The sequence below is a fragment of the Schistocerca gregaria genome, chromosome 4 (genome assembly GCF_023897955.1).
Source record: "Schistocerca gregaria isolate iqSchGreg1 chromosome 4, iqSchGreg1.2, whole genome shotgun sequence".
NCBI classification, from domain to species: Eukaryota; Metazoa; Arthropoda; class Insecta; order Orthoptera; family Acrididae; genus Schistocerca; species Schistocerca gregaria.
Genome location: NC_064923.1, coordinates 304,004,500 through 304,026,710, shown reverse-complemented (window position 1 = coordinate 304,026,710; position 22,211 = coordinate 304,004,500). Strand labels below are relative to the sequence as shown.

Here is a 22,211-nt window from a genome sequence, read left to right as displayed (position 1 = left end):
GTGCGTAAATTTAAGGATTTGTAATTAATAAAAAAGCCAATTCTCAAAATTGCTCCAAAACTATATGGGTGAAAAAAATCATCACAAGAATTTTACATATTTAGTTTTATATCTTTCCTTTCAGTGAATGCATTATTGTGGCAAAGATAGATACGAAGCCCACACCTACTACAGTAGTACAAGTTTATATGCCAACTAGCTCTGCAGATGACGAAAAAATTGAAGAAATGTATGATGAAATAAAAGAAATTATTCAGATAGTGAAGGGAGATGAAAATTTAATAGTCATGGGTGACTGGAATTCGAGTGTAGGAAAAGGGAGAGAAGGAAACGTAGTAGGTGAATATGGATTGGAGCTAAGAAATGAAAGAGGAAGCCGCCTGGTAGAATTTTGCACAGAGCACAACTTAATCATAGCTAACACTTGGTTTCAGAATCATGAAAGGAGGTTGTATACATGGAAGAACCCTGGAGATACTAAAAAGTATCACATAGATTATATAATGGTAAGACAGAGATTTAGGAACCAGGTTTTAAATTGTAAGACATTTCCAGGGGCAGATGTGGACTCTGACCACAATCTATTGGTTATGAACTGTAGATTAAAACTGAAGAAACTACAAAAAGATGGGAATTTAAGGAGACGGGACCTGGATAAACTAAAAGAACCAGAGGTTGTACAGAGTTTCAGGGAGAGCATAAGGGAGCAATTGACAGGAGTGGGGGAAAGAAATACAGTAGAAGAAGAATAGGTAGCTTTGAGGGATGAAGTAGTGAAGGCAGCAGAGGATCAAGTAGGTAAAAAGACGAAAGCTGGTAGATATACGTGGGTAACAGAAGAAATACTGAATTTAATTGATGAAAGGAGAAAATATAAAAATGCACTAAATGAAGCGGGCAAAAAGGAATACAGACGTCTCAAAAATGAGATCGACAGGAAGTGCAAAATGGCTAAGCAGGGATGGCTAGAGGACAAATGTAAGGATGTAGAGGCTTATCTCACTAGGGGTAAGATAGATACTGCCTACAGGAAAATTAAAGAGACCTTTGGAGATAAGAGAACCACTTGTACGAATATCAAGAGCTCATATGGAAACCCAGTTCTAAGCAAAGAAGGGAAACCAGAGAGGTGGAAGGAGTATATAAAGGGTCTATACAAGGGCGATGTACTTGAGGACAATATTATGGAAATGGAAGAGGATGTAGATGAAGATGAAAGGGAAGATACAATACTGCGTGAAGAGTTTGACAGAGCACTGAAAGACCTGAGTCGAAACAAGGCCCCGGGAGTAGACAACATTCCATTAGAACTACTGACGGCCTTGGGAGAGCCAGTCCTGACAAAACTCTACCATCTGGTGAGCAAGATGTATGAAACACGCGAAATACCCTCAGATTTCAAGAAGAATATAATAATTCCAATCCCAAAGAAAGCAGGTGTTGACAGATGTGAAAATTACTGGACTATCAGTTTAATAAGCCACAACTGCAAAATACTAACATGAATTCTTTACAGACGAATGGAAAAACTAGTAGAAACCGACCTTGGGGAAGATCAGTTTGGTTTCCGTAGAAATACTGGAACACGTGAGGCAATACTGACCTTACGACTTATTTTAGAAGAAAGATTAAGGAAAGGCAAACCTACGTTTCTAGCATTTGTAGACTTAGAGAAAGCTTTTGACAATGTTGACTGGAATACTCTCTTTCAAATTCTAAAGGTGGCAGGGGTAAAATAAAGGGAGCGGCTATTTACAATTTGTACGGAAACCAGACGGCAGTTATAAGAGTGGAGGGACATGAAAGGGAAGCAGTGGTTGGGAAGGGAGTGAAACAGGGTTGTAGCCTCTCCCCGATGTTACTCAATCTGTATATTGAGCAAGCAGTAAAGGAAACAAAAGGAACGTTCGAAGTAGGTATTAAAATCCATGGAGTAGAAATAAAAACTTTGAGGTTCGCCGATGACATTGTAATTCTGTCAGAGACGGCAAAGGACCTGGAAGAGCAGTTGAACGGAATGGACAGTGTCTTGAAAGGAGGATATAAGATGAACATCAACAAAAGCAAAACGAGGATAATGGAATGTAGTCAAATTAAATCGGGTGATGCTGAGGGAATTAGATTAGGAAATGAGACACTTAAAGTAGTAAAGGAGTTTTGCTATTTAGGAAGTAAAATAACTGATGATGGTCGAAGTAGAGAGGATATAAAATGTAGACTGGCAATGGCAAGGAAAGCGTTTCTGAAGAAGAGAAATTTGCTAACATCGAGTATAGATTTAAGTGTCAGAAATTCGTTTCCGAAAGTATTTGTATGGAGTGTAGCCATGTATGGAAGTGAAACATGGACGATAAATAGTTTGGACAAGAAGAGAATAGAAGCTTTCGAAATGTGGTGCTACAGAAGAATGCTAAAGATTAGACGGGTAGATCACATAACTAATGAGGAAGTACTGAATAGGATTGGGGAGAAGAGAAGTTTGTGGCACATCTTGACTAGAAGAAGGGATCGGTTGGTAGGACATGTTCTGAGCCATCAAGGGATCACCAATTTAGTATTGGAGGGCAGCGTGGAGGGTAAAAATTGTAGAGGGAGACCAAGAGACGAATACACTAAGCAGATTCAAAAGCATGTAGGTTGCAGTAGGTACTGGGAGATGAAGCAGCTTGCACACTATCTGAATAATTTCTTTTATCTCATAGTACATCTCATCAATCTCTTCATCATCTGGGAGGTAGTTGGCATGCAAACTTGTGGGCTCCGTATCTATCTTGGCCACAATAATTTGTTCATTATGCTGTTTGTAGTATATTACCAACATTCCTATTTTCCTATTCATTATTAAACCTACTCTTGCATTACCCCTAATTGATTTTGTATTTATAACCCTGTATTCATCTGACCAGAAGTCTTGTTCCTCCTGCCACCGAACTCCACTAATTCCCACTATATCTAACATTAACCTATCCATTTCCCTTTTTAAATTTTCTAACCTACCTGCCCAATTAAGGGATCTGACATTCCACGCTTCGATCTGTGGAACACCAGTTTTCTTTCTCCTAATAACAATGCTCTCCTGAGCAGTTACCGCCCGAAGTTCCGAATAGTGGACTATTTTACCGCTGGAATATTTTACCCAAGAGGATATCATCATCTAAATTTTGTCATGACCACACTTTAATTCAAGATAACCTGGGATGTTCTTGATACATTCCAAAAGCTCCAGTTTTACTGAAAACAATTTTTTGACTTATCTGTGGAACAATTGCACAACATTGGGAATTTAAGTCATCAACAGGTATCATACATTACATATTAAATTAATTTTTTCATTAAATGTATAGCTGATAACACAAACCAATTTGCGTGTCTTGATAAGCTTAGGTATCATCATTTGTTTACAGCTTACACCAGTGGTAATGCAACACACACTAGCAATGGCAGCAGCACAACATGTAACACTTTTCACAGTGCATTTATTTTCTTCTATATACACCTTTTCGATTTTCTGTGAATATGTATAATTACCACACACTGTTTTAATGTATGTTATAACACTTATCCTTTCAAATGTCTAAAGGCTTTAGCTCAAAGAAACAAGTAAGAGTAAATCTGTACAGTTACATGGTCACCCATGGCAGTGTCTGAGGCTCTGGAATTCCCCTGAAGTAATTGGGGTTTGCAACCCTTCGATATCTTATTTCTTTACATCGTATTGTTAGTCCTTTATCCATTCATCAATAGTAAGGGTTTTTTTTTTTTTTTTTTTTTTTTTTGGTCAAAAATAGGCTTGTGTATGCAGCATTTTACTGTAGTAATGGGAATCATAGTAGCTTTACCACATTTGTACACACAATATGATCCACATGAATACAGTAATACGCTGCATCACCTGCTTATTTCTGACACTCGCTTGTAATGCAATAATTCTAATCTTCTGAAAGAGGGCACTAGGGGCCTGAAAGGAATAGACAAATAAAACTTCCTTCGTACAATTGGCTGCTGATTTGTTTAACAAACTGTGTTGTTTGTTGATGTGTTTCAAGTGTGACACGAATATAGCCAATGTCAGCTCAACACGAAACACATTGTGCCACAGATGGGTATATGACAAATAGTCACTTACTGCCAGGATGTTTCATCTTATGTAGGCCACGAGAGACAATGTTCTGGCACTTGTCCAGTATAATGGTTTCAGCACACATGAAACTGAAGCCAGGTGTGGCATTCAACCTCACTGTGCCCAGAAGTGGATTACGCAGTGACACAAGGCAGAGGTAATTGGTTGGCTTCAAATGTTGGGCTTAGGAAAGGTGTCGATGGCTCAGCAAGACCATGTGTCACAGGACATGTGTAAAACGTCCATTTTTAAACACCATTCAATTCAAGGCCGAGATCAAGCAAATCGTTCGCAAATCCTTATGGGACTACGGCTTTAGAGCCATAGGGTTGTTAATAAAGAGGACTTCTATGATGACCACAATAATTTAGGCTTTGCTTCACTGAATCAAATGTACAACGTGACTGGTACCACATAATTTTTTCAGATGAGCCAATATTTAGCTCACTTAATGAGGGGTCCAGTGATAGTCTGTAGACTATGGAGAGCATGTTATGACCCACAGTATGTGGCTCAACATTCACATGTCGAACGCATCATTGTTTCATGCTGTGGATGAATGTCATCAGATGTGGCAGGCATACTTCAATGAATTTATGGTCATTTTACTGCAGATCCATCATGAAACGTACTGTGGTACAGAGTGTGAGGATGCGCTATCCCAGTGGAGTGCACTGGTTCACTTAAGTCAAATAGTTCAGCAATGGTTGTCACAACAGGCTAATGTCGATCTGATTGACTTACCAGTGCCAGGCTTTGAATCGTGATGTCAATCTGTGTCCCAAAATGGAGTGTCACAAGCACTTCCACTGGCCAACACCAGCCCATGCACACCTAACCAACTGTGGGACAAAGTGTGGGATACATTGGACAGTCTTGTGGACAATGAGACATATTCCAAGAGGCAGACTGTTTCCATGCCTTATCAAACGAGGCAAGTGATTTGTGCAAGTGGTGGATGGACCCCACAGTAGCCTCCTTTATGACGTGAAACTTCCCTATCTCACATTTTGCCACTTCATATTACAATACTTGGTATAACTGTAAGTTCGTTAATTGGAAATGTAGATAAAATCATTGTACTTAAATTTTACTCAATGAATTCATGCTATTTAATACTTCATATGTGTGAATTTGGGAAACACACACACACACACACACACACACACACACACACACACACACACACACACAGTACGAGATAGTCAGAGAAAATAATATTGACTATTGACCCACACAATAACTGATGAACCCTAACATAAAAATATTCTCTTCCTTATTGCCTCTCCAAAATTCTCTGTTTTTTGTGCAAATAAGAGTGCAGTCCAGACATACGAAAGCTCTTTTTCGAGAAAAGATTTTTGGGATCCTAGGTTAGCATTCCAGGTACTGTGCCAATTTCTCTCGGTTCATCTTCAGTTTAGAGAAATGAGCACTGCAGAATATGTATTCAGTGTCTTCTCCTTCACACTCCACTTCTAAAGCATTGACCTCAATTAAATTTGTATCAAAACTGGGTGATCATGTTACCTGTTTTGTTATTTTTCAAGAAAAAAACTTTCACTTGTTCCCTTTGATACCACCACAGATTTCTTCTCTTTCAAATGTTCCCTATAGGGAGATAATGTTAGCTACTTAATAGATTCAGAATGTACTAATTTTACTAGAGATGGTGGTTCTTGATGTGGCTTGCTGATTTTGGGAGTTGGACAGATACCATTTGGACCCGCATTAACTCCGTTGTTTGCATCTTGTATGTGAGACTCTTTGTGTATTAAAAAGTCATTGTCTCGAAGTACTGTATTTGTCTGTTGCACAAGAAGAGTCCTGTTTTCAAGAGGCTGTTAATGGCACTTTTCATTGTTAATGCTCTCAAGTAGGCCACTCAAAATAACTTTGTAATCAAAAATGAGTTTACTAATGCACCCGAGTTATTTGCCCAACAAGATTCTATTTCTTGGGGATAATGCATTTTTAACATTCCCATGAATTCCATGAATGTGTGGAAAGGAGTGATAAACAGATTGCGTGGTAACGTTTCTCTCTTGCTTTGTGTACCACCTAAATGTGATGTTAAGCTCATCCAGGGTTGCCACAAGTGAAATTCCCTGCTACTTCCCTGATTTCCAGACAAGTTTTAGAAGTTTTCCCTGACATTTTTAATCTCGAGGATAAGTTAAGAAGTAAGTTGACAATCTGTCTATGCAGCTATGGTACAAGAAAAAATAGTGCAAATGAGGATATATATATTGACAGCACTGATTGCAACCCGAGGGGAGTGGTAGTGGTAGGAAGGGGAGAAGCAGTAAGAATGGGGGAGCAGGGAAGTAGTGCACAAACTCTGTTGTGCCCAGCCAGTGACAATGCATGACACCTCAGTAACCAAGGATAAAGCATGAAAATCTGCCGCATTATGCCACACACAAACAACCAGCTTGCGGGTAGATCGGTGAGACTAGATCCGATAGGCAGCACCTGCACATTATTGGGAATGACGGGCTTCAGATCGGCAGGCCAGATTCATTAGAGACAGATGCAGAAACGGCCTGCGGTTTTGGCCCGTCGTGGAAATCCACTTGTAAGGCCAGCTATTCGCGAGCCACAGACACCATGTTGATGAAATGAGACCTTGTTGATCAATCCGTGCAGCAGATAACTTGTTCAAATACTCCGAGAATCAATAATAATGAGGATAGGTAGCAACTCACTGTAAAGATGATTGGTGAACTGCAGACAGGCACATATAAAAGAAAGTCACACTCTCAGAACTAAATTTTTGGCCATAGCCTTTGTCAGAAAATGAGAACACACACACAGTCACACAATCACTCAGACACAAGTCATGCACACATGACTGCCATCTCCGGCTGCTACGTCTACAGTCTCTGAGAATCAGATCCAAAAACACCATTCCTCAAGCCTCCTTGCCTCTCATCAGCAGCTGCTAGGCTAGCGGCAAGAAGTGATGGCAGCACTGATTGCAACCTGATGGGAGTGGTAGTGATAGGAAGGGGGGAAGCAGTAAGAATGGAGGAGTAGGGAAGCAGTGCACAAACTCCCATTGTGCCCAGCCAGTGACAAAGCATGACACCTCAGTAACCAAACCATTTCATCTACTGAGATAAAAACGAGGTTTTTCGTGTTCTCCCCCCCCCCCCCCCCCCCCCCCCACCCTAAAAATTCCATGATTTCCCTGATGTGTTTGAAATTTCATGACATTCCCTGAATTTCAGAATCTGTTGCAACCCTGTCATCATGTATTAAAATAGTAGTAGTATTACCACTAGGTGGCTTCATAAAGTTCACAAAATTGTCAAGCCACTTGGTAAAAATATGAATCCAACTGATTGGCTGATATGCTGAAGTTATTTTAATATGAGACAGTGTGTGTAATATGCAATACTGTCACGCATTAGGATATCCATGATATAGCATATTAAGAATATGCCATCTTGCAATAAAAACCTAGCCACTTAGTTACACTTCTGAGCCGGAAGGACAATTCACTGTAGTGAATGTCAGAGCACATTGTAAAGAAATAATCAGATGAATATTACATAAATCCTTTCAAGTTTTTGTCCTATTTTATTGAAACTTTATTAATTCATTGTATGTCTATCACAATGAGCTCATTTCGGTATTTTTGCCATTTTTACTTCATTCTGGAATGATGGTAGAATTTTTTGTAAAAATGTATGATAAAACTGTGGAAAATCCAGGGTGGAGTAATGACAATGCAATGAAAAGGATAGATTGTTTATCATCATATAGAGGTGGTGCAGAGTCACAGACAGGCATAACGAAAACACAGCTCAGTGATGGTACCTTGTTAGTAGATTGCATGACTGCTTCCACAAGTTTGGAAAGAGGATATTGCAGAGGTTTGGAGGGTGGTGGAATACTATTTTGGGAGGGATGGGAATGCCTCATTTCAGGGCCGACAGGAGGTAACTGAAACCCTGGAAGAGAATGTGATCCAGTTGCTCCAGTCCTTGGTACTTTGTGTCTGGTCAGTGGGACTCTGGGAGTGGCGGGTGATTCGAGAGAGAATTCAAGGGAGATCTGTTTCTGTAATTACTGTCTGTAATTATGGTCTGTGAAGGCCTTGGTGAGACACTTGGTATATTGTGAGAGGGATTGTTCGTCACTACAGATGCGGCAGTCTTTGAAGTTGAGATGAACATCGAGGATGGTGGCTTGTTGGGTTCAGAAGGACCAGGTGAAACGAATGCAGAAGGGGATGAAGTTCTGGAGGAGTGTCGATAGGATGTCGTCACCCTTGATCCAGATCATGAAGATGTCAATATAATATGAACCAGGTAAAGAGTTTGGGATTCTAGGTGGTTAAGAAGGTTTCCTCTACATCATCCACGAATAGGTTGGCACAAGTTGGTGCCCAGTGCTGTACCACTATTTGTTTGTAAGTGATGCCTTCAGAGGTAAAGTAACTGTGGGTGAGGATATAGCTGGCCATGGTGACCAGGAAGGAGGTTGTCAGTTTGGAGTAAGTCAGGCATTGGGAAAGGTAGTGATCAGTAGCAGGAAGGCCATGGGCAAAAGGAATATTAGTGTAAAGGGAGGTAGCATCAGTAGTGGGGAGCAGACTGCTGTGTAGTAAAGGGACAGGAACTGTGGAGAGTTGGTGGAGTAAATGGTTAGCATCTTTCATATAGGGGGGCAGGTTACAGGTAACTGGCTGACAGTGTTGGTCTATGAGAGCTGAGATTTTCTCAGGGGATGCTAAGTAACTGGTCACAATGTGGCATCCTGAAATGTTGGGCTTATGGTCATTGGGTGCATGTAGTAGGTAGGAATGTGGAGAGTGGCAGGGACATGGTTGAATTTGGGAGTAGGAAAAAAGGTTAATGCCTTTGGAAAGAACTGATACTTTTCTAGGACTAGGGTTTAGTTCCATAGAAGCATTAGTTCTTTCCACAGGCCTTACCTTTTCCCTCAGTCCAAAATTCAATCATGTTGGACTTGTTAAAGACATTCTTTCATCTCCTGGTCCCTACAGTGAAGACACTTTTTTGTTATTAACTGTGCCAATCAGAGTCAATACAAATTCATAGATGAACCATGCCCGACTGTTTCATCCTCCATTCAACCTTGATCCACCCCCACTGCTCTCATATCACCCTGTTAACATGGCAGAATTTCGTAACCTCAAACCTTGCCTTGTCATCATTTCCACAACCCATCAACATGGAAACTAGCCTTACATATACAGAAAGTAAATCCACCACCTAAAAACTGATCTCAAAACTATAATCCTACCTGCGACAAAGACTCCACCACTGTGGTTTTTACCCTCAGGAATTGCCTGTAGGAAGGAATCCACCAGCTGTCCACCCACAAACCCTATCACAGTGGCCCCATTCCATAAATCTGGCACACTCTCCAGTCTCTCCTCAAATCCTTAGTCCCATCCCAGAACCTCTCCCTTGTGTGTCTCTCTCTCTTGACCCCTACCTCTCCCTGCACACTTACCTTTCATGTGCTTCCTGAAGTACATAAACCCAAGCATCCAGGATGTCACATTGAAGCCATTTAATGTGTCCCCACTGAGAGAATCTCTACTGCCATAGTTCAACACCATCAGCCTATTGCCTGTGACCTAACTCCCAATATATATAATAAAAAACAACCATTTCCCCCATCAACTCTTGAAAGGCCCTGTTCCTGTACTGCATGATGTCCTGCTTATCACAATTGATGCTACCTCCATTTATACTAACATCCCTAATGCCCATGGCTTTGCTATTATTGGAAACTACCCTTCCCAATGCCTGAATTTTTCGAAACATACAACTTCCTATCTGGTCACCATGACCAACTACATTCTCATCCACAATTACTACACTTTTGAAGGCATCACTTACAAACAAATCCATAATACGGCAATAGGTGCCCACACAGCATCATTCTGTTTATGGACAATCTACCATTACAAACCCCAACCCTCTCACCTGGTTGACATTCACTGAAGACATCTTCATGATCTGGATCAAGGATGAGGACATCCTGCTCATATTCCTTCAGAACCTCATCATCTCCACCACTCACTTGACGTAGTCCTCCTGTACCCAACAAGCCACCTTCCTTGAAGATGACTCCGCTTCAATGAGGGATATTTCAATACATCTGTCCATATCAAACCTACGAACCACCAGCAATACCTCCACTTTGACAGCTGCCATCCATTCCATACCAACAAATCACTTCCATACAACCTAGCCAACTGTGGGTACTGCAACTCCCCAAATATACCAAACAACTACACAGACCGTAATTACCCTCCCAATCTTGTACAAAAGCGGATCTACCTTGCTTTATCTCATCACCCACTACTTCCCAGAGTCCCACCGCCCAGGCACAACGGAGCATTCCCCTCATCCTCAGTACCACCAAGAACTGGAGAAATTGCATCACATTCTCTGCCAGGGTTTAGACCACCTCTCGTCGTACCCTGAAATGATGGATATCCCTCCACTATACTTCCCTCCCCTCCCACAGTGGTATTCTGCCACCCACCAAACCTACACAATATCCTCGCCTATCCCTATTCCATTAGTGCTTCCAACCCCCTTGCTGCATGGCTCATATACATGTAATAGACCTAGATGAAAGACATGTCCCATTCATCTTCCCACCTTCATCCACTCCAATTCAGTCACCACCACCACCTACCCTTTCAAAGGCTGGGCTAACTGTGAAAGCACTCAAGTGATCCACAAACTAAGCTGCAACCACTGTGCTGCATTCTATGTGGGTGTGTCAACCAAAAAGCTACTGTCTGCTTGAATGGTCACTGACAGACTTTGACCAAGAGGTAGTGGTCCCACCCAAGCTGCTGAGCTTGCTGCCCAACACAATGTTCTTCAGTTCAATGACTGCTTCACAACCTGTGCCATCTGGATCCTTCCTTCCAACACCAGCTTTTCTGATTGCACAGAGATGAGCACTCTTCCTGTAATATATCCCATATTCCTGTAACCTCTGGTCTCAAACTTTGTTAGCCCTGCCTTTCATCCATGTATCCCCTTCCCTGCTCCCATTCCACCATACACAGCCTCCAATAAAACACCCACTTACTCCTTTTTCCACTCCTCTACCTCTCTCTTTTTGGTGGTTAAAACCATAATCTTTCTAATGAGTCCAATTCGGTAAGTTTTGAAGAACACATTTTTTTTTTGTAAAATCAGATAGAACATACTGCATTTCATTATGTTTTTACAAAATTGCATTTTTTTTATCTGTTTACAAGATCTTCAACTTTGCGTTCATTTATTCAGTATTGGAAAGTGGTATATACATGAAACTTTGTATATGAGAACTTTGTGCTATTAGGTTACTATACACTAAGTTTCACATTCATCATATCTTCCAGTACCTGAGATATAAGAAGGTGTAGGTGTAGGTGTAGGTGTGTGTGTGTGTGTGTGTGTGTGTGTGTGTGTGTGTGTGTGTGTGCGCGCGCGCACGCGCAGAGTTGCACATGAAGTCAAACAAGTGACTAATCTCAACCAGTATTGCTTCAATGAACGTTAAATTTTAGCAATGTTCTATGGAGACATGAGTGAATGTTCACACAAAAATTCATCGAATGGGCTGACAAAGAATGATCCCTAGGTAAATTTTCAGCATCATTCTATTCAGGTCTGGAAGAAAGGCAGCAACAGAGTGGACTGCAATATATGGCTATTAAAAAAAGAAAGCTTTTTGCAAGCACTACACTGTTGAGGTCATTGTCAAAACTGAAAGAATAAGAAGTCATCTGAAGACAGGAGAGAAAAATTTTAAACTCCTCTGGAGTTAGATATACATGATTTAGCTCCAGCAGCACACAACACTAATATTCTATTCTGAAAATGGATTCTCCCTCTAGTTGCTCCAGTTGCAACAGTAATACTGATACACAGATAGGCACAACAAAGAGACTGTCAGAAACCTGAAACTGTAAAAGAGAACTTTGCAGGCGTCCCCGGTAACATAAGCAAAATCTTGTATAACATTATTATTTATAAAGATGCCATTCACCTTCTCTGACAATCAGCACAAAAACTGCACAAGCTGCCAAACTGCGTATCAATCTTTAAGAAAGTCTTGATATGGAGCCCTAAAAGAAGGTAACAAAAATTTTGAAAACATGAGAAAGTCTACTGAACACTGGGTTCTTCAAGTGCTCGCACCCATGTTGCTTCTTTGGGCTATAAAATTGTGCAGTTTACATAAAGCAGAGAAAGCTAGACATATGGACCTCAAGGAAGAGCTGGAAATTTTTTCACATCATGCTAAAAACCAAAGTTAGATTTTGAATGAACAAACTGAAAAAAAAGAAGCCATTTAAAGTTTTTGGAATATCTTGTATCGCTAGTTACCAGGTTAACTGCTTAGAACCAGATCTATGGCATTTACAGGTTAGAGATGTTTCACACAACAGTTTTTTGTGATCTTTTGCAATTCTATTTCGTATGTTCCTTAGATTGGATGGTTACCTATAACTGATGCTCTATGTAACTACCTCTTTATGACTAATCATCTTATATAAATATTACGGTTTTGACATGAATTGCCTGTATTTTTACTAGAATTTTGAAATGTCATCTTCACCTTAAATTTTCTCTTGTGCATGACATTTGTACTATGGATGCTCGATATCCAGTCACACATTAAAGAATTAAACAGCAGCTTATGGTGCTATGTAATGTCATTTCTAAAGTTTGTCAAAGCTGTAGAACATTACCAACAAAAATATTTTGTAATATCAACAGTATTTACAATGCATAGGTGTGCATGCTCGCACACGTGCACACACGGTGATGATAGAGGAACAACTTTAATTTCCTCTCAATGGATGCAGTGTAGTTCTGTTCCAAACACCTTTAACTGAAACGAGGAGGTAGAAAGATTTCTAGCTACGGAAAAATACTTCCCAGATATTGAACATATTTGACCTTTTACTGAAGTTATGGAATGCCGATAGATGTGTGACAAAATATATAGATAAATGTAACAACAATTCTACAGGAAAATGCTGGGATTTAAAAAAATAGTTATTTTAAGAAGATAAATTCATGAACAGCTAATAAACAGCACATTAACTTAGCAGAAAGAACCACAAAATTTTATCCTTTCTGGATAACACAATAATTATGTCGGCGGGAAAACAAATTTGGAAAAAGGAAAGAATGTACAATTTAATTTCTGTTATGAAGGGATCTATCAGAAAGGGCTGGATTATGAAGCAAATAAAGCAACAGCTATTCTGACAAATAGCAAAAGATAAATGCAGCAGTTCACACAGTATGTTTATGTCAGTTGAAGCTGTACAGTTCCACACTGCATTTTCTCACATACTCTTTCTTAATATTCAGCATTGAGTTCACTTTGCAGGATTGTAATAGTCTGCATACTTTCAGTGCTAGCTACAGGCAGGGTGTTGTGTGAAATACAGACACTACACAGAGAAACTACAAAATGAAAGCAGTTACATAACTGGCAATGAGTGTCATCAACCAATATCAGATGACTGACACCTGAGATGCAAAGCTATATGACAACATTGAGAAAAACAGAAGACATGAGTTAAGACTATTCAGTAACTGGTTACTGATTGGCAGCTGTCCTCCTAAAATTAGTTGTAGTCACTTTGTTATTTTGATGCAGGGAAATTAACAGAGTCTGTGTGTTTACTCTAATCCATAGCTTCTTGCAACTTCGGAGAAAGTAAAGCTACTGAACAAGGGTTTTTCTATGAAATTACTGATAAATACATAGTTACCAGCTGCAAGTCTAGGTTTTTTGGAATTGTAACTGTACATTTCTCTCTGAATATAGTGAGGCAATAAATCAACACTACAACTGTATTCTCTTTGCACCATGGCAGGTGCTAACTGTCATGGAACTCAAATGCAGAAAACAACAGTTCATCTGAGGAACACAATGGTGACAGACCAATGATACACTAATAGCTTTTTTCACTATTTATCCTTTAAAAATTAGTGACATAGTAATACTGTGAGAAACACAGAGAGGAATTATGTGAGACTCCCTTCCAGACGGTAATTGTTAAAGGTAATAGGGTCAGGGAACACAATGAAAGGAACATTATGCAAAACATTAAGCCAAACAGTACTTTAAGGTTGTACTTAAACAGTTCTAAACTATCTTGAACCCATATACTGTACCTGTTTTTCCCTGAAATAAAGTCTCTATCAAAGCAAGTGGTTGCAGAATTATTTTCCATGTGGAGAAAATCAGCACTTCCACTCAGATTTATGTTCTGCTTCTCAGTTTTCAGCACTCTCATTGGGGAAATACTGTGATCTGTGTAAAAGTAAATATTTAGAAAATGACAATTTAATGTGAAGGACTTTCATCTCTTTCATCTAGGAAACTCACAAAAAGAATGCACTAAGATACATAATTGATTTTTAAGAATAAACTGTATCTCTTGGGTTCATTCATGACTTTTAGTTTTTTTTAAAATAATTTACTGATCTGTCACTGTTTCAATGAGATAAATTACTCTACAGTTCTTAAAATCATCATTTTCTACACTATTTTCAGGTAATGCTGCTCGTATCTCAAAATGCAATTCAATGAATCTTAACTGGAGACTTACCTCTGTGATATCTGAATGGCCTTACTCTAGTTTTATCTTCACCTGGTGACTGTTCCCAGTTGGATATTTCATCATGAGACCATAATCTGCACATAATCAGAAAAGCAAACTGGTAACCAACATGGTAGTGGCGTATTTAAGAATAATGACTCAACTGTGAAGTAATGTACCTCTGGTGGCGTGGGTATTCTTAAAACACAGACATCATCTGCAATGATTCTTTAATAACAGTCATTTAGATAAAATAAAGAAGATTTTTATCTTCAGGTACAAAGGAATCGGTGCACTACTACACCCAGAAACTACACATTGCAGTGATTTTAGTCAAATAATTTCAGGTAAGTGTTTTCATCATCAACAGCACGGATTATTTTTAATAACAGGTGTACCATCAGATGTTAATGAGATTTAAGCGGCAAGTTCTGGGTTCACCTTTTACAGAAAAGCTGCCAATGAAATATGTACAATACACAATTGGTCTGTTAACTAGGGAATTTCACCTAATGTATGGATAAGTCTTGTCAAAAGCTATTCTGAATGCACCTTAAATGTAGGATTTTTCTTAGCTTTACTGGTGGCAAAATTCAAACTGCAATGCAATATCCAAGACTAAGAGAGACAGGGAAAATTTATCAGCTATGCATAGAATGGAACTGATTTCATTGAAATTTTGTTTCTTTTATGTTGGTTCATCTTGTGCAATAATATAGCAAATATCAACATCATCTATGAAACTGTTTTATTTATAGGCCTTTTTTAAACAGTGATTTCCTGTATATTTTAAACTATTTGGAATACAGTGATGGCAAACTATTTATTAGACACGCCATCACCGACAAATATTCATCTATGATTAGGGAAAGTGATGATGTATCTGCTGCTTCATTTCAAAATTGTCCACATAAAGGGCATTTTAAAATATCAACCACAAATGAATAAAGAGAACATGTACATTATGGTTTTGGATAATTGGTAATTAGACAAAAAAAGTATGGTATATTTTACATGAAGAATTAACAATGAAATACCTTTGTGCATGGCAGAGGCCGCAACTGTCAAATGATGAAATGAGAAAATTAATCTCTTATTACCATTCTAACTGTTATAGGACATAAAAAGCCCCATTTGGCATTTTATGCTGTCATATTTCTTGGAGGATGTAATATCACAAGTTGTAGATAACTATCTTACCTCTGCTTTCAATGAACTGTGCACTGCTCTCAGGAATAATATTTTGTTTAGAAAATTCTTATGCTGAAACCTAGGCCAAGTGGAACTTTATTTTAATGGAATTTTTCTTGGCTCAACTGATCTCAGCTTGCCAAATTTTTGAATTATTCTCTCTTTCTCTAAGGTGTTCCCATTTTGATTTTACTATTTCAGAGGGGAAAAAAGGGTGTAGTATCAAACACTGCATGCCAGGTAAGCAAATTACTATTGATCGATGCACGTATATTGTTGTGTCTTGGTGCATTTTAAACCATAAGAACTGTGTGGCTTTGTTTTTGATCTCATATGGGCATTCTGCCACCCAGCAAACCTCCACAATACCCTTGTGTAGCCCTATTCCTTTACTGCTTCCAACCCCCTTGCTGATGGCTCATATATATGTAACTGACCTAGATGAAAGGCATGTCCCATTCATCTTCCCTCCTTTATCTACTCCAACTCAGTCACAATCACCACCTACCCTTTCAAAGGCTGGGCTATCTGTGAAAGCAGTCAAGTGATACACAAACTAAGCTGCAACCTCTGTGCTGCATTCTATGTGGGTGTGTCAACCAAAAATCCACTGTCTGCTTGAATGGTCACTGACAGACTTTGACCAAGAGGTAGTGGTCCCACCCAAGCTGCTGAGCTTGCTGCCCAACACAATGTTCTTCAGTTCAATGACTGCTTCACAACCTGTGCCATCTGGATCCTTCCTTCAAACACCAGCTTTTCTGATTGCACAGAGATGAGCACTCTCCCTGTAATACATCCCATATTCCTGTAACCATGATGTGAAGAGTACAACTCCGTGCCTATCCAAAACAGTGGAAGAATGGCACCTCTCCCAAGGTTGCCATCCCATTCATTGACGGTTATCACCCAGGATTCATTGATGATTATCAACCAGGATAGCACAGAAACACAACTAATTGCTGAACACAGTGTGATGTCATTCACCGACAGTCCATGCTTCGCTGTCACAGCACCACTTTAAACACAACTGTTTGTGTTGTGATGTGCTGTTAAAAAGGCAGCCCATGCATGGGATGGTACTACCCTCATCTGGCTGCTGCTAGTCTCCAACCATAGTGTGGGATGACATAAAATATTACAAAGCAGCCACAGGTTATGATGTGCTTGATGCACAATGTGGTGATCCTCTATATGGTGATTATAAGTGGTTGACTGGAGCCTTCAAGAGAAGTATGCTTTTGCTCATGTTCACATGCAGTCCAACATTGGACACTGTCATACCTGAATGGGCCACAAATCTGAATATTGCACGATTCCACACGCCAAGTGGAGACACTCAATAAGAGCCCTTTTAAACACTGTCAGATGCTGATAACTGTGTCTCACACTATTACAAGGCAACTCTGTGTCCTTCACATTGATCACTGAACATCTGATGCTTTTTACACCCTACCAGACCTGGTAACAGCACCAGACGTTAACAACACTAATGCACTCTGGTAGTCGTTCTACCTGCCAGGGAATTGCAGCTCTAATCATTTACATATTGCCAAGACTGTGTATGTGTATGAAGCTACATTGACACCTGACTGTGTCTTGAGTGTGCTTGATTTTTTTTCCCTTCTCTTTTTTTTCAGGCACATATATTTACTGAAACAAAGGTGAAATGAGAAGTTTCAATTTATGTAGGCAATGTTAAAGTCCTTCTGGTATGAAACAAATTATTAAATGTTTTTATTGATGAAAGAAAGAAAAGAACAAAATACCAAGATTAATGTTATGTTAATGAAAAGCCACTCTGGGTGCTTAATTACATTACCAGATTTGGCCTTTATATTAGGTCATTACCACATGTATCTGAAACTGATATTGTTAGGACATAATATGGATATACGAGGTCTGTTCAAAAAATTCCATAACATTTGTAATTTCATTCCAATGGTGTGTTGGAGTGAAATGTGGTTGGCATATCTGCAGATGCCTGTGCTTAATGTGTGGCTGCTAGAAGTTCCATTGTTGTTTGCCTGTTAGCTATTGTTCAGTGCTGTGTGTTATGTCACACAGTTTGTGAATTTCAAGATGGCAGAGTTAGAGGAGCAAAAATTCTGCATTAAGTTTTGTATGAATCTCAAAGAAAATCTTTACAGACGCACACCAAATGTTGCAGGAAACCTAAGTGACGTGTGCTTAAGCCTTATGAGTGGTTCACACGATTTAAAAATTGCTGGATGGAAGTTAATATGACTTGTTCAGGAAGCCCTTTGTCGCCTACCAATAACGTATATGTCAGGAATGTCAACGAAATTGTGCATTCCAATTCAAGACTGACTGTGCACGAGATTTCAGATGAATATGACATCTCAGTTGGATCGTGTCATGAAATCCTGACATGGCATCTTGGGATGCATCGTTTTGCTGCAAAGATTATAACACAGCGCATGAGTCACTACAGACTTTCACCTCAGAATCTTTGACAATCTTTTGGATTGCACAAATGAGAATGAGGTGTTCCTTATTTCCAAAGTTGAAAACCTCGTTGAAAGGACAAAGATTTGCAATGATAGATAAGATACAAGAAAATTTTGAGATGGCCCTTCCTGTGATCCAGCAAGAGGCATACCAAGACTGCTGAGAAAATGCCACACTTGGATGTCAGCACGCAATTCCTCATTCCGAATCAAGACAAAAGTTTACCTAGCAAAAGCAAATCAGACGCATTTTGAAAACACATGTATGAGAATGAGGACCTAACAACAATGTCACATTATGCAGTGTATCAGAACATAGAGAGCAATGTTTATCACCTACACTACAGTACCAGCCATTATGGCTCAAAGAGAAGACTGCTGTGACATCAAACCCACATCCACCATGCAGCTATGGTTCAAGTCTTTTCACATTCCTTTTTTTTTTTTTTTTTTTTTTTTTTTTTGATGTCCATTTCCTTGTTCTCGATGTTTATAATGAGGACATCATTTTGTCACATAACAGTGTGACACATTAAACTGCATGCATGTGTCAACTAAATGTGCAGTGCAAAAACCGTAACTGGTCTTGAAACTTCCTGGGAGATTAAAACTGTGTGCCCGACCGAGACTCAAACTCGGGACCTTTGCCTTTCACGGGCAAGTGCTCTACCATCTGAGCTACCGAAGCATGACTCACGCCCGGCACCCACCGCTTTACTTCTGCCAGTACCTCGTCTCCTACCTACCAAACTTTACAAAAGCTCTCCTGCGAACCTTGCAGAACTAGCACTGCTGAAAGAAAGGATATTGCGGAGACATGGCTTAGCCACAGCCTGGGGGATGTTTCGAGAATGAGGAAACATCCCCCAGGCTGTGGCTAAGCCATGTCTCCGCAATATCCTTTCTTTCAGCAGTGCTAGTTCTGCAAGGTTCGCTTCTGTAAAGTTTGGAAGGTAGGAGATGAGGTACTGGCAGAAGTAAAGCTGTGGGTGCCGGGCGTGAGTCATGCTTCGGTAGCTCAGATGGTAGAGCACTTGCCCGCGAAAGGCAAAGGTCCTGAGTTCGAGTTTCGGTCGGGCACACAGTTTTAATCTACCAGGAAGTTTCATATCAGCGCACACTCCGCTGCAGAGTGAAATCTCATTCTGGAAACATCCCCCAGGCTGTGGCTAAGCCATGTCTCCGCAATATCCTTTCTTTCAGCAGTGCTAGTTCTGCAAGGTTCGCAGGAGAGCTTTTGTAAAGTTTGGAAGGTAGGAGACGAGGTACTGGCAGAAGTAAAGCTGTGGGTGCCAGGCATGAGTCGTGCTTCGGTAGCTCAGATGGTAGAGCACTTGCCCGCGAAAGGCAAAGGTCCCTAGTTCGAGTCTCGGTCAGGCACACAGTTTTAGTCTGTCAGGAAGTTTCATATCAGTGCACACTCTGCTGCAGAGTGAAAATCTCATTCTGGTAATATATATATATATATATATATATATATATATATATATATATATATATATATATATATATATATATATGCACTAACAATAGAAGTTTCAGATACACTTGATAATGGCATAATATAAAGGCCGAAACCAGTTGTGGGGAGTTAATAAAGTTCCAGTTACGCAGCTGGAATGGCTTTTCATTAACTGAACAACAATTGTGGAACCAGCACCCTTCAAATGTGGAGAAACTGATGATGGTTTTAGTTTAAAAAAGTCATGTAATCTGTCATAGCAAATATGATATGAAATTATTTGTATTACAGTAATATAATTAAAACCAAAAACTTGACAAAACAACATTATGCACACATTCAAGAAATTATAAGTGAATTGCAGTTGTAGCTACATTGTTCAGTATGTATTATTTTAACATTCAATACTGACTTATCATCCGTTCAGTATGGTGCTTACTTTGTATCACAATCAAGCACTTTTTGAAACTAACCATGTCGTTGACTAATATTACCATAATTTGGGTACTATTCGCATGTTAGAATCAACACACAATTGTAACCAGAATGTATCACTTAATTTCTGTTTAATGGACCAATGGAACATATAAAAGCAAACAGATTAGTACTCACGTAATTGCTTCTAGTGTTACTCCTAACAATGGTAACTTAAAGAAATTACTAGCATATTTCTTATTTTAAAAAAATCTAGTTAGCAAAATCTAATTACTACAGTAATTAATTTTCTATATTATGCAAATGGATTAATCATTAATATTAGAACACAAAGCACATATTTAACTCACCTCTTGCTTGGAAGAAGGCTGTGTCTACTTTCAGCTGAATTTGTCTGAGCAGCTGTTTCAGTTTTTGTTAAATCTGTACAAACATCTACACTGCTTTGAACTAGAGAATTTTCTTTCTTTTGGTTGGAACTCCAGGAGCCTGAACCCACTGATCTTGTACTTTGAGCTGAATGTTGTGACAGTTCTGTTTGTATGCTTGAAGAGACTTCTGCCTGCACAGGTGAAGTACTGTGAACAACAGATTTCTTTGTTTCTGAGTTCATGGAGTTTCTTGGCTCTGTGTCGATGCTTGTTGCTGTTGTCAGTGCTCTTTCTTGTAGCGTTGTTGCCTGAGAAAGTTGTGTAAAATATTTAAATTTCTTTGTGGGCCTCCTTATTAACACAAAGGTGAACAGAAATATCCCAAACATAAGAAAACACCTTGTTTTCATACATTGACGCATACTATTCCCCAAATACAGAATATGAAGAAATTTGGTGAACTTTTAATTTACGTTGCTCAGTAAATATACTGATGAAAATTTGAAATGCTTGTCATCTTCATTTAAAGATCTCTCACTAATTTTATGGACTGCAACAGATCCTTATAAACATATAAAACAGCTTTCTTTAGAGTGATGTAGCAGGTGTTTGTTTAATATTTTTACACTACATTGCTTAATAAATGTGTAATACTTTCATTTTAACAACATGCTCACACTTTGAGAACAGCATATTTGTACTGGAGAGATAAAGGGGTGCATGTTCATTTTCTGCAATTTTGTTTTTAAACCACACAATGAAACACTGTTTCATTTAAGGAAAGAGGAGATCAGTCCTATTATTAAGTGTTAAATGGACATGTAACCTCCTAACATGGCCATGGACGGGAGCAAGAAGATAAATACATTACAATGTGTTAGCAATAAGTAAAAATGCTATAAAAAAGATTAAAATATGAAATAACAACAATTACTAAGCACCATATGCAGGAGGTGTGGAGTCGCAGGCAGGCACAACAAAAGAGTGTACTAGAAATATTTCAGCTTTTGGACAAAGTCCACCTTCAGAAGTATAACTAGCACACATTCACACAACAGCAGCTCACACACACATGGCTACTGTCTTCAAGTGCTAAGGCAGTGAGTGAGTACTACTTCTGAAGGAGAACTTTGCCTGAAATCTAAAATATTTCTAGTATTAACAATATTAGGAGGAGGACAGGTTGCTATTCACCGTAAAGATGAGACCTCATCTTTATGGTGAAGAGGCACAATGTAAAGACTGTTGCATATTATAGCTTTTAATACTGATGGTATTCCAAACTGGAGTTACTATTGCTTGATATTTCTAGGTGCCCCCCCCCCCCCCCCCAACAGTGCCTGTATGCAACTCAATGCCTCCTCTATATGATAAGTAGCAATCCATCCTTTCCATATTATTATTATTTCTTTCTTATCTCAGACGTTATGCCTGGTCTAAAGTAGACAGTGATGCGGACCTTGATCAAGCATGACTTCCTTTTAACTGTACAGTATATGTTATATTGCATTTAGGAACTTTCGGGTAATTGAACATGTATCAA

General features: G+C 39.3%; 1 protein-coding gene across 1 annotated transcript in view; it reads right to left on the bottom strand.

The window, feature by feature from the left end:
* LOC126266703 (uncharacterized) overlaps positions 1–22,211 on the bottom strand; it is a 348,549-nt gene that overhangs the window by 141,763 nt on the left and 184,575 nt on the right. Inside the window, exons 19-21 of the mRNA XM_049971146.1 lie at positions 20,648–20,976; positions 14,748–14,833; positions 14,311–14,449 (exon numbers count right to left, since the gene is read on the bottom strand). Of these exons, the coding sequence (XP_049827103.1) occupies positions 14,311–14,449; positions 14,748–14,833; positions 20,648–20,976 (554 nt within the window). The remainder of the gene's footprint in view (positions 1–14,310; positions 14,450–14,747; positions 14,834–20,647; positions 20,977–22,211) is intronic.